Here is a 13,641-nt window from a genome sequence, read left to right on the forward strand (position 1 = left end):
TTGAAGCATTTATTAATAGTAGGTCTTCTTTGAGCAGTTTTCTGAGACTTCATGTTGATGGGTTTTTTTAGGAAGTGATTACTGAAATTAACTATAGAGTCTCTGTAAAGATCAATAGTACTGGATGTATAATTTTTTCCTCAAATGGTTAAAATTTGTAAAGAAATTCATGAAGTCATTGCTGTTTAAGGTTAAAGGAGTGCCTGGCACAACAGAATTCTTCCTCTTTGTCAGACTGGCTCCCTCACTGAAAAGAAACCTGCGGCTGTTATTATTTTCTTTAATCAGTAATGAATAGTAAGATGTCCTAGCTTTACAATTTACAATAAACATTTTTCTGGGCTAAATGAAGATCTAAATTAGTGAGATGCCATTTCCTCTCCAGGGTACAGGTTATCTGTTATACCACTAACCTGTTCTGGGTTAGCAGGTAGAAATATTACTTTAGTCAGAAATACTGGCTGATGTTGAAAGAGGGGGTAAAGGTACATACCTTTGATATTGATATTGCAAAATGAAACCTTTTCTGTCCTCACTGACGTTGAAGTTATTTCAAATCTTCACTCTGGAACTAATCTTTAGAGCTTTTAGTGTACACGTGTGGGCCAAACAATAACATTTCTGTGGCAAGGGAATTTTTGCTTTTAAACATAGTATGATTAATAAAAATCCTGGATTGTATGTTTGTTTTTTAGTTAATTATGTTAGGGGGCGGGTTTAAATGAGGTCTTTGTAAAGAGCCAGTGGACTTACTGCTTCATGTCTCTGTCTTTGGTCAGGTGTACCTACACCAACGGAGGAGGTTTTGCGCCATACTCTGAACATGCTGGTCCGTGAGCGGAAGATCTACCCGACACCTGATGGATATTTTATCGTAACTCCTCAAACCTATTTCATTACTCCAAGCCTAATCCGAACTAGCTCCAAGTGGTATCACTTGGAAGAGCGTTCTGCTGACCGACACCAACATCAGAACCAGCAGCAGCAGCATCAGCAGACACAGTGCACCTCCCCTCTCTCTGGCACCATAACCCCTTCCACCTCCGGGGGTGTGCGAGAGCGAACACACCCAAAGTCCAACCAGAATCACAGCGGGGGAGGTGGGGATTCTTTTTACAACAACAGTTATCGTGGAGACGACCCCCCTAGCCACCACACCACCCTGCAGCGGCGATCCCCCAAAGACCACCGGGAGGCGTACTCGGTACCTCACTCCCCACAAACACCCCCTCAGCAAGCAGGAGCGAACACTGAAAAGAGCCGCAGTTCACTCGGGTTCCCATTCAAGACGGATACACTAAACAAGCACCGAGGTGGGGGCGCAGCAGGAGGAGGGGTAGCAGGAACTGCAGACATAGAGAAACAAGCTGGAGCTAGTGCTACAGGAAGTCGAAAGTTTGGTTTGAAGTTGTTTCGCTTGAGTTTTAAGAAAGATAAGGCCAAGCAGCTTGCAACCTTCTCTGCACAGTTCCCCCCCGAGGAATGGCCGCTACGGGATGAGGACGTACCCAGCCAGCTGCCACGCCACGTAGAGATGGAGATCATCCGTAGAATCAATCCTGACCTCACAGTGGAGAATCTTGCTCGACACACAGCAGTCATGAAGCGTCTTGAAGAAGAGCGTGCTCAGAGGAGCAAAGCATCGTCGGCCAATCACAGCTCCAGAAGTAGAAGAAGTGGGGGTAGACACAGAAAGCAGTCCCAGACCAAACTTAGCCGCTCGCATAGTAAGACAAGGACTACTCGCTGTGAGCCAAGTGACAGTTCCCATTTAGAGTTGGCCGAAAGGGACTATAGAGGTTACTCATGCTCACTGGCTCGGTCACCAAGGGAACAGGCAGTGGCCATGGAGCGGCAAAGGGCCCGACTCCACCTGGCACACAGCAACCCTAACATTCTTGACTCCTCACACCTGCCCGTTACTCCAGAGTGGGATGTGTCCGGAGAGCTTGCCAAGCGACGCACAGAAATGCCTTTCCCTGAGCCAAGTCACGGCAAATCAGCCCACCATTCTAAGGTCCACCGCTCGCACTCCCACACCCAGGAGAGGAAATCCAGAAATGAACGCAGCAACAAGGCCAAGGAACGTTCCCGATCAATGGACAACTCTAAAGGTTCGCTTGGAGCTGGACTGATTGGACCACCCGATTATTATGATGACCGGAGCCGTTACTATACTGATGATGGCACCCTGCGAGCTAATCAGAGCTCTTCTCACTACTCTCGTGCCACACCCACTTCCACTAAGGTGCCTGGGGATTCCCTGAGATTGGATGGGAGCAGGAACTTGGAGAAGAGTAAGAGCAGGGATAGTCTCCCAGCATATTCACCAAAACCACTGCCTAACTCTGCCTCTCCCGATGATTACTTCCAATGCCCTGGATCCTCTGAGGCTATTCTCACATCAACAGCTCCTCTGGGAACTCTGGGCAAAAACAGCCATGATGGATTAAAACCAGGTAGTATTGACAGGCAGACTGATAGACAGACATCCCATCCACCAGAAAATAGGGAGGACTTAACAAAGGTGGGACCTAAGGGCAGCAGCTTGCCACCAATACCCCTCTCTATCCCTGACCTCCCTCTTTCTAATGGACGACCTGCCCACAGCACCTCTTCTAATCAGGAGAAACGAAAGGAGATCTTTAGTAAAGATACGCTCTTCAAACCTCCACCTAGCCTGCCTTTGCCAGGTTACAGCTCTCTGAGAAAACCCACAGCCCTTGCCTCCTCAAATCTGTCATCATCCTGCGATGCTCTTGATTCCCAAGAAGCCTTCGATGCTCCTAAGCCTCTGTTGGCAACATCATCTGCTCCATCACAAGGGACTGAACCCACATCCAGTGCTGCAGATGCAAACTTTGACTACTACAATGTTTCAGATGATGATGAACTTGAAGACGGAGGCGCGAAAAGTCAAGGAGAGGATGAGAAGCCTGGAGGAAGCATTGCTGTCATGGGAGGAGGTGGAGCAGGAACCATGCAATGGCTGCTGGAAAGAGAGAAAGAGAGGGATCTGCAGAGGAGGTTTGAAAGAACGCTTGCCTTCCCAGGTGTCAAAGAGAACCTTCCGGAGCCCAGTCAGAACCAGCAGTCAGCTCATTCTGCTCGGCTGGACAGTATGGACTCCAGCTCGGTCACTGTTGACAGTGGATTCAATTCCCCACGGTGAGAATATTTATACTGTACACACTACAGCCATAAACACCAACACTGTACATGGGGGGTGGATGCACTTCAGAATAATAAAACCCCAGATTAAGCCTTTGTTCGTCAATCTATATACTTTATAATTTAGTATCTAATTGAGACATTTTACATTTATCAAGTGTAGATAAATGATATCAGTGATATTTAATCTCAAATTACCACGTTCCTGACTTCCATAAGTGGAGGAAAATGTATGGATAGTTTGCAGCAACCTTCTTCATGAGCCCTGTGCTCCACCTAAGCTGTCAGATGCAGAGCTCACACACATGATCCGGGCACGTTCCCAAACAGTTCCTAACAGAAAATCTTATTCTTGTATTCTAAACGTGATTATTCCCCTTTAGTAGGGCTGTTCGATATAACGATGTATATCTGATGACGATATAAAAACGTCTGTCGTTTCATTTCACGCTATCGTTTGTTTCGTGGTGTCGCAAAATAAACTGTTTACAGCAATATTTCTCATGGTTCTGATGTCACTGTAGAGGCTGTATTCATTTATTAAACGTCTCTCTTTCTCTTATATTTAATATAACCACACTACAGAAGCGCCTGTTTTTATGCGTTGTCGTTAGCAACAACGATGGTAACAGCATCGCGTGTTCGCTTGTTTATGTTCCACATAAACCTTTCACAATAAAGCTCAAGATCCTGTTGAGACTTTTCAAAATAAACTGAATCACGTGAAAGAGCAGATTATTTACAGATGAGAAGCAAAAAGAGCCGCCAGGTGCTAAAAAATAAACCTTAGACTCAAACGTTAGAACAGGCTTTTCCCCGCAGCACGCCGTGTAATAAATACTCACAAAGAAAACGGCGCCGTTACAACTTGTGTCTAAAAATGTGTCGTTTCATGCATCGGTTAAAACACTCGACTCCAGCTACATGACGCACAGCTGGAAACACTTCACACAAGTGGAGATTCACAGAGTTTACAGAAAATGTTACATTTGTGTGATTTATATTGTTATCGGACGATAGATGTCTTATATCGGGAGATGAGATTCTGGTCATATCGCACAGCCCTACCCTTTAATTCCCTCTAACTGATGTGAATTGACCTTGAGACACATATGTAAAAGCTGCTCTTATACTGCATTTATCAATTGCATTGTTATTAGATCATCTGGAGTGGGACACCATAGTGTAGTGGATACCTGCTGGGGATGGATATTCCTTTTGGTTTGTGTTATGGAGGTCATCCAGTGAAAGTCTGACAAATCAAAGGTACAGACCTACTGTGTGTTTGACCTGCTGAGGTATCTAATAAAGTCAGTATGAAATGAATGTCTGACTATAACAGTGTATAAGACATTTTGACACCAGGCTGAATGATGTATATCACAGATCTCAGAGACTGCACGTGTGGTGCTGAGCTGTGGGGCTGCTCGTGTGCATTATGGACTCATTTCTCACTGTGTTAAACATCCACTACTAATCCACTGGCTCACTTTAAAAACTATCTTGATTGCCTGCATGCATCTTCTGTTATGGTCCCCCCATGGCACTGAAAGAGAAGTTCCTACAAATAAATATGTAATGAGGTCAACTGCAAAAAATAGCTACGTCCAAGGGCCAGATTTACTAACGCTCTGCACCACAGCAAAACAGGCTTTTTACGTTAAAAAGCTTCTGTCAGGCTTTCATAAAGAGGGCCAGTAGTTGTTTGGAACTGAAAGGTGTGGATGCAGTTATTGTGTTGGCTGGCCTCAAGGCACTTTATTTACTTTTAGGAGTTTCCCTTCGGAGAATATTTAAATCAATCATAAAAATGTGATTTGTGTAAGTTTGGGACATTTTTATTGTTTCATTGAAACCAAGTCGTGCTCAACTTTAATGAAAAGTTTAAGAGCTGTACAGAGATACATCATTAACATGTTCTTTTATCAACACAGACGCACACAAAGACACACACACACAGACAGGTCAGCTGTTACACACAGATTTCTGATGTTTAAGGTGGAACAGTTTGTAACGGTGCTCCTGAGTTTCAGTGCCAAAGACCTCACATAGTTACCAAACACTTCTAACAGGCGAGTCCAGTTTTATAGTGAAGTGACTTGTTTTCATTTTCCTTAACTGCAACAGTACAGAGTGTAAAACCTCTGCTTACACTGTATTCCTTTTGTTAGCACAGTTACTCCTTCGCACTCTAATGTTTGACACTCACAAGCTGCCCTTGGAGTAAACTGACTACATATTTGTACATGAACCAGCGCACTGTTAGGTCACCAAAGATTTCTTTCACCCTCTTCAGCTTTTGTAAATGCATCATCATGCTAATTTAACTGAGAGCTTACAGCCACAAAGCTGGCACCTCAGCTCTTTGCTAAACCCTGACAGCAGCTTTTTGATACTGCATGCTGATGATACTCACAATGACAGCTTTGACCACTCAGACTTTATTAAGTAAAAAAGGTTGATGTGATAACTGCATTTCATAGGACCGAGGGTTTGATCCTACAGTTACATTATCACTGCTCTGATAGTGGCAGATCTCCATACATTAGTCAACACGATTGACTGTGATACTGTATGAACTGTTTAAAAAGTCATTGAGAGGTGTGAAGTACTGAAGTACTTCTTAATTGTACTTAAGTACAGTTTTCTGGTATCTGTACTTTAGCTGAGTATTTATTTCTCTGACAGCTTTGTACATGGACTCCTTACATTTTGATTTAAGAGGGGAGTTGTGCTTCCTGTCAGTGCACTGCTTCAAACATTAGAACCATTAGAGTCTAAACAGTAGCACATGAGAGTCGATCCAAATGATGTATCTGCCACCATGGGGCTATTGCACACACAGAGACGAGAGAGACAAAACGATGTCATTTATGCATCATTTATTACAAGTTAAAAGTGGGCCAGTGGTTTATCTTTTGGTCTTGTCAACACTGGAATTAGTGCGGATGTCCAGAAGCTGTGGTCACGATACTTCAGCATCTAGCTAGCCCGACAGACGAGGAGCGCTCAAAGATGGAGTTCTGATTTTTAAGTTGCGGGTAATTTAAATGCAACGTTTTTATCAGATCAACAAATATCAGCAAGCATACAAACTGTGTGCAGCTTGTTGCTAGTAAAAAGTACAGCTGCTAGCTTCCCCAATGAGACAAAAGAACGAGAGCCAACTCAGAGATGGAGAAAGATAAGAATAGAATAGAATAGAATTCAACTTTATTGTCATTGCACATGCACAGGTACAGGGCAACGAAATGCAGTTTGCATCCATCCAGAAGTGCTTTAGTGATATAGATATATTACAATATATATTAGCAATAATATAGATATGTGAGTATATTACAGAAATGGGTCTATTATGGTATGTTATAATGTACACGGTATGAAGTATGTTGTGAATATTCTATAACTATAAGTATGTACAGGCTGTAGTGAGTACAAGCTATGTACAGGATATGAACAGGATATAAATATGAAAAACTATACAGAATATGAAATAAATAACTTTACAGAATCTGAGATATACAGCTATACAGAAATGGGAACTATGCAAGTTGTAAACAGTTGTAGGATTAAAGATTATCGAATGTACAGAATGATTATTTACACAGAGCTATACAGTAGTGCAGTTAAGATAAGTGAGGGTGTAGATAGTTTCTACAGAGGCTATATAAAGTGCTGGTGGTTGTGAGTGGTGGTTCAGTCCATGTTATTATTGTGTTTGAGGGTACAGTTGTCCATTGTGGGTGTGTGTATGTTCAGTCCATGTGTTAACGTGGGTCAGATGTCAGGAGGCAGAGTTCAGGAGTCTGACAGCTGTGGGGAAGAAGCTGTTCCGGTACCTGGTGGTCTTAGTCCGGAGGCTCCTGTGGCGCCTCCCAGAGGGCAGGAGGGTGAAGAGTCCATGTGATGGGTGACTGGGGTCTCTGATGATTTTCCCAGCCCTTTTCAGACACCGCTTCCTGTAGACAGGACACGTGCAAGGCTGATAACGCTTAGTTTCATTTACCATCTGGTATTAAGACAGCCCGTGAAACATCTGCTTACATCTAGTTGTGTAAATCCACAAAGAGCACGTCGGAGCAGCACCACAGGTCAGCTGACCACAGCCTGTAATATTGACTGGAGCTCACAACAGCAATGACTCATTTTCCTGTTTAGGTGTGGAGGCCCCGTCAGCAACGTAGCAACAGACAATAGATTTACATATGTGCTACATATGTGAGTAAAGTCAGTACATTCTTACTAGAAAATAAAGTTTGTTTTGAACATAATTACCTCATAGGATGGAATTCAAGACAGAAGGTGATTTATAGGAATTTAATATTTCTTTCATTTCTTAATAACTGCACAACAATTGTTGCCTTCTCACTGAGCTTCTTGTTGATGGTCTGGTCCGTGTGCACCTGGTAGAGCATCAATCACTGTGGACACTAGTGAGCGTAGCATGCTTCTTCATGTTGGGTAAACATATTTAAGTCTTATTTTATTCTTTTTTAAGTAAAATTGCAAACATTTTATAGGAGGAAGCTGAACACAAGGATTTAGCCTCCATTAGAAAAACAAAATGCTTCCAGCCTCTGAGGAGGGGGTCAGTTTTTTCTGAGCCCATTCAAGTTGAAGGAGCCAACCGTGCCATCCTACTCTGGATCACTGCAAACACAAAGCTTTAGTGAGTCTCCTTTGCCCATCCCAGCCAGCCTGTGGGAGCCTCTACAAGTCATCCTTCAGATCATTCAGGTTGCACAACAAGTCTTTCATTCTGATACTTTGTGTTTGTGCGATATTTATATTTGAGCTCTTTGTATTTTTCACACGGGGCCATGTAGGACTCAATTTTTCCCCTTAATGATAAAAACCTTTATTTAGAAACTGCATTTTGTGTTAACTTGTTATCTTTGTCTAATGTTTAAATTTAAGTTTAAGAAACATTTAAGAAATATTTAAATGTGAAAAACATACAAAAAATAGGAAAGAGGCCAATACCTTTGTAAATGTAACTCTGTGATGTGTTATTTCATTTAGTTTAGTCAGTTACTGTCTGTACTGTGTCGGCTGTCACCACAGGATTCTGATTCTGAGTGATTCTGAAATGAAGAATGAAATTGGTCACAATAATAAATATAATAGTAATAATAACAATAATAAAATTAGACAAAAAGCGATGTGCAATAGAAGGTGAGATTTGAGGTAGCTATAGTGTTATATCAGTTTAGCAGATAATAATAATGACAATAACAGCTACTATATATACCAATCAAAAGTTTTTCCAGTTTTTATTGAAAATCATACAGTTTAATGTCTCATTGCATTTTGAAATGAAAGCATAGGACAAATAAGAAGTTAGAGTGAAAAAACTATCAAAATCAGTTTATAGACCAAATATATTCTGACTCATCAAAGTCGCCCCCTGTGATATAACAGCTGAACACAGCCGTGGCTTCTTTCTACAACACGAATCAAATCTTCTCCCACATCTGGAGCAGATGTTCCCATGAATGTGGACCTTGTAGCTGCTTTGCTTTCGCTCTTCTGTCCAGTTCAAACCAGCTCGATGGGTTTAGGTCTGGAGACTGTGCCGGACCTCCATGTTTCCAAGCTCATCTTGTTCTTTGTTCCTGAGGTGGTTCTGCCACAGCTTGGACTGTGTGGGGTCTTTATCCTGCTGTAGGATGAAGCCCTGACCAACTCGGTGCATGTAGGAAGTAACAGCAGCAGCTTTCAAGGCTGATCAGCCTCCGTTGCTGCAGAACAGATTTAAAATGTTTACCCGTGTTGTCCCTGAAAAAGGCCTTTTTGTATAATTGTGAAATGTACATTATTTTACAGTTTTGGTGACCTTACCTTTGTTTTAAACTGCTGGCAGTTCAACACTTACCTTTGTACCATTTCAAGCTGTTCACTGGACTTGAACGACTGCAACAAATAACTGTATAACTGTTCTCAGACGTTTGACTGGTAGTTTATATACACAAACACATGTGTATGTATATATATGTACACACACACACACCAATGTCAGCTTGAAGAACCTTCTCTTATGGTTGTGTTATTTCTAATTGTGTCTCTGTCACTCTGCAGAACGAGAGAGAGCTTAGCATCTAACACCTCTTCAATAGTGGAGAGTAACCGACGGCAGAATCTGGCCTTGAGCCCAGGCCACCTCAACATCACCACTGGAAACGGTCCTCCTTTCTCCTTCCGTGCCATTCCGGAACCTGCTGGCACCCAACCAGAAAAACTCCAGAAGCCCAGTGCCTGCCTTGCGTCAATCACCAGCGTCTAGGGTCAGAACTAAGGGCTGGGCAGAACACAGAGCCAGTGGACTGGTCAGAAAATCAGTCTGCATGGACTGTTACAGTGAAAGCTGACAGACTGACTGGCAGTGCAGCTGTGACAGGTCCTTTGTGATTATACCTGCTAACACACATATGGATGGACAGACAGGAAGTTAGATCCCCAGGAAGCAGCTCGTTCACACAGAACTACACACACCAGGATATTGCACACTGTCATTCTCTAGCCTCTAGTTTACACACTACAGCTTTTGTGTTTTTCATACGTGTGGGTTCGAGTGAGTGAGTGACTGAGCGAGTGACTGAATGCTTGGATAATCTGTAATCTCAGGTTATGTTATTTTCACGCCCATTCAGCTGCTTAAGATTACTTAACCCCCTCCTGTGGTGTCAACTGGTATTACACCCTGAGAAGCATCAGTCCTCCTGACCTATAAGGGGTTCCCAGAGTTTCACTAACCAATTCTTACTCATTACTTGTCTCTGTTTGCCCTCAAATAACATTTGCCAATGGCAACACCCTTTAAGGTGCAGTGCCACAGAAAATGGCAATAAAAACCTTTATCATCACTCCAAAACATAACAACACATGTGAAGTGGTTATAAAGGACAGTTGTTTTGTTTTATACGAGAACATTTCTGTAGAATGTATGGAAGCATTTCTTATGTCTATGGTGCCCATCTGAACTCCCCGACACTGTTGGCGGTTTCTGTGCAGGCAGCAGTTAAACATGGACGGCTGCAGGTCCAGAGATGAGATTGATGATTACAGACTTTTACCTTTTGTTCTTTTTGTTACCCTTCATGTCCATTGGCTACAGTCCATCCAAAAACTGTCTTATTAGTCCAGTGGACATAGAGTCCCTTGTCCAGTCTCATAGAGGAAAAACCCCCAAAATCAGTGATCAGATTTACATTATAAATCTATACATTACAATACTCTACACCGACAGCTACATTTGTGTAGTATATTATGTGTGTAGGTAACATGAAATATTTCTTGGTATCCTGAGTCGCTTTTCTTGTTGAGATTCATTTCATTCAGGTTCTGGACGTATTTATTAGATGAGTTTTAGACGCTGTTGAGGCTCTACAGGCGTTATTACGGCTTATTTCACTGCTCGTCTTTCCTCCTATAATACAGATATCGTCATTCTAGTCACAGTAACCACCACCAACAATCTGGAGACTATAAGCAGCGCGTTGTTGGAAATACTACCTCGACAAGACAACACAATAAAGGAAAAAACTCTGAACAAGTGAATCAAACAACAAAATTTAGACTCCTCGATGTGAAACGGCTTTAATCAGTGGACATGAGGGGTCAACGTTTACTTGTTTACTAAAATAACCGCCCACGTTCCAGAGACAGGAAGTGCATGAGAGTTCACGTTATAAATCCTTGTGTGAGAACAGCAAAGTCTGTGCTACATGTTAATGTGCCATGTACAACATTGCAGTTGCACTTGTAGTGACTTAGAGTCCAACACAGAATGCAAGCTCTAACAAACAAAGCATCCAGTCTGGTATACACACACAGAGAAAAAGACAGGGATTTGACATTTTTAGTATTTTTGCACAGCTTTTTCGCCGATTTATATTTTTATCAAGTTTATAAATACTTCAGTTTGTCTTCAAACGGCTTGAATCAAAACCTTGAGCTCTTCACTCCTGGTGCTAAGATGTTTTGTGGTCAGCGAGACTATAATTAAAAATGAAGACAATATGGTGAGATTATAGTATCATACGGCTGCTGTGCTTGCATATCTCTGGCACTGACCATTCTCCCGTTTACTGGCCAGCAGCACAGAGTCCAGACTGACTGGCAGGTGGAGCACCTGACTACGTCACAGTGATGTGTGAACTAAAAGCTACATTTGAAAATTGTTATAAATCATGCTTGAAATTGGGTTCCACAACCTCTGTAGTGTTTTAGCAGTGATTTCCTCTCATCCCTTTTTCTGTTTCACTGTTGCCATCCGGTAAGTTTCTCTCTACTTATACCAACTACCTCCATAGAAGCGAAAGACAGTCTGAAACATCACTGTCATTAGCCTCTAGCCTGCGAATGTCTTACAAACACATGTATTCAGTGCTCTCCAAGAGTAGGTTAACGGTACAGTGATATTTCACCCTACCGTCTGTGTATATACGGCATATTCAACTGACACATGAACAGTGTGGAGTAAAAGCTGCTCGTGTTGGATTCCAGTTGACTTTTAGAGGGCACCATAAATATACTATCACACTACATATCAAAGTGTCGACGTCACTGTTCTTTTCCTTTACTCCATCCAGTGCTGACTTTCAGAAAAGTTCTCATTAAAAAACAATTTCACATCCACATTTCACTTGTTGTGTAACTGACGTCATTTGTTGGTCTTTGCATTTTCCCCTGTGTTGTTCTACATCGGGTCCCCTGCAGTTCTTGGGTTGTATCCCTCAGGGATGTTCTGTTCTCTGGAACAGAGTGTTCAATGTTAAGTATTCTAGAATTGTAGCCCTTAGTCAATCATGCCTGAAGGTTTCTACCACTTTTACCAGTTTTAGTCACCTTTATTCAACAAATCTGCGAAACATCCTTTATCTCTGTAATAAGGTTCTCGTCTCTGCTCTTTCCCTAGAGTAGGTAGTTTTTCTTACTACCTTTACACTAGGATTTTAGTCCCAATTATACTTTTACACATAGGTTGTTTGTGCCATTTGTACCCACGTTGTAAGACTATAGAAAGATGAGAATAAGTCCCGATATCACTGCTCCACCTTCACCACTGAGAGTGAGTCCTGTCCCTGCAGATACAGAAACCTTAGGCTTACTGTCACAGCTAGGTTGAAGCCTCAATAGTAGAAATGAATCTCTGCATCTCTTTTACCACGTTTGAAGGTTTTTAGCTCTTGTTCCACAGCAGCGGGGTCCTTCTTTGTTCCACCAGTGAAATGGGGCTTTGTGTGCCTGCTGGAACACGTGTCTCTCATCTCTAATGTTTGCACTGCTCCCTACCCCGAGCCTCCACATTGTCGCCTGGCCCAGTGGCCTTACATCAACCCTTCTCCAGCACAATCCCTGTTTCTACAGTGACAGTCCATGAAATGTCTTCCCTCAACATTAGCGGTTGTTTTTAAGACTGGAGATTCTCAACAATAACAATGTTTCTAATGGTGACAATATGTCATACCTGTAAATTATGTTCATCTGTTATAACTAGTCAAAACAATTTAAATAATAAAAAGGAGGGATTTTTAAAAATGTCTATAATATCCAAAAGTCCCTTTGATGTGTCGTACTGGTGTTACTGTTGTTGTAGTGTATGTAATGCCTAATGGGGATTGTGTTACTTTTTATGATAATAAAATAACAATGTTTGGTTACATCGCTGTCTTTTCATTCATTACTGCAGCCTTCTTTAAAGCGATGCTGCCAGACCTGCAGCAGAAGAAGGGCTCCTGCAGATGAAACGGCTGCATGTGTGTGATCTGCCACTCGAGTGATTTTACTGCTTGATACATTTTAAAAGCATTTCTTTTGATATTCAGTGTGGATGAAACAAATACGTGTCATTAGTCTGCATCATATCTTTGGTTTCCATGAATATGTTGTCGTTTTGCCTCCACCAGCAAACACCAATATGTAACCGAAGCTTTAATTCAAAGGGTTCAACAAAGAATTGCAGTATTGCATCCTGTCTCAGAGTGATGCTGAAAAACGAGTTCATGCATTTGTTACTTTTTGGCTGGACTATCCTCCACTAGCTATGCTTCTGTCGGTCTAGGCTGATGCACTGCTCCACAGCAGTGGGCCACAGAGCTGATGGGTCCTGGAGCCACCTTCTCTTTTCCTTAATCTGTATACATTGTGCTGTCCTGTGTGGTGCAGGCCCGGGTCCTCCCTGCCGGCCTGGTACTCTGTCTCTTCGCCCCGCTCTCTGGGTTGGGATGGGTGCCGCTCTGTTCCCGGAGACTGGGACTCAGGTAGGCTCCTTTGGGGATGGCTGTCTTGCACCTTTGGGAGTGGGCATGGCACCTGGGTTGCGTTGGCCAGTGCTCTGCTTGGGTTTCAGGTCTGTTCGGTGTCCCTCAGCTTCTGCGGTGTGGTGGGCTCTTCTGGTTGACTTATACTAGATCTCTGTGGGGGCTTTAAACATCTGTGCAGTGCAGGTTTCTTCTTACTCTTTGCTAT

General features: G+C 42.6%; 1 protein-coding gene across 3 annotated transcripts in view; it reads left to right on the forward strand.

Annotated features, from left to right (window-relative positions):
• stox2b (storkhead box 2b) overlaps window positions 1-12,833 on the forward strand; it is a 53,190-nt gene extending 40,357 nt beyond the window's left edge. For all 3 annotated transcript variants that reach the window (XM_085467659.1, XM_085467679.1, XM_085467669.1), the window contains 2 exons: window positions 780-3,168; window positions 9,250-12,833. In XM_085467659.1, the coding sequence (XP_085323785.1) occupies window positions 780-3,168; window positions 9,250-9,454 (2,594 nt within the window). In that variant the 3' untranslated portion in view covers window positions 9,455-12,833. The remainder of the gene's footprint in view (window positions 1-779; window positions 3,169-9,249) is intronic.
• Window positions 12,834-13,641: the final 808 nt, after the last annotated feature.

The sequence above is a fragment of the Copadichromis virginalis genome, linkage group LG2 (assembly GCF_057382275.1).
Source record: "Copadichromis virginalis isolate Kocher_CV1m ecotype Utaka linkage group LG2, C_Virginalis_male_GT1.1, whole genome shotgun sequence".
In the NCBI taxonomy this organism is placed as follows: domain Eukaryota; kingdom Metazoa; phylum Chordata; class Actinopteri; order Cichliformes; family Cichlidae; genus Copadichromis; species Copadichromis virginalis.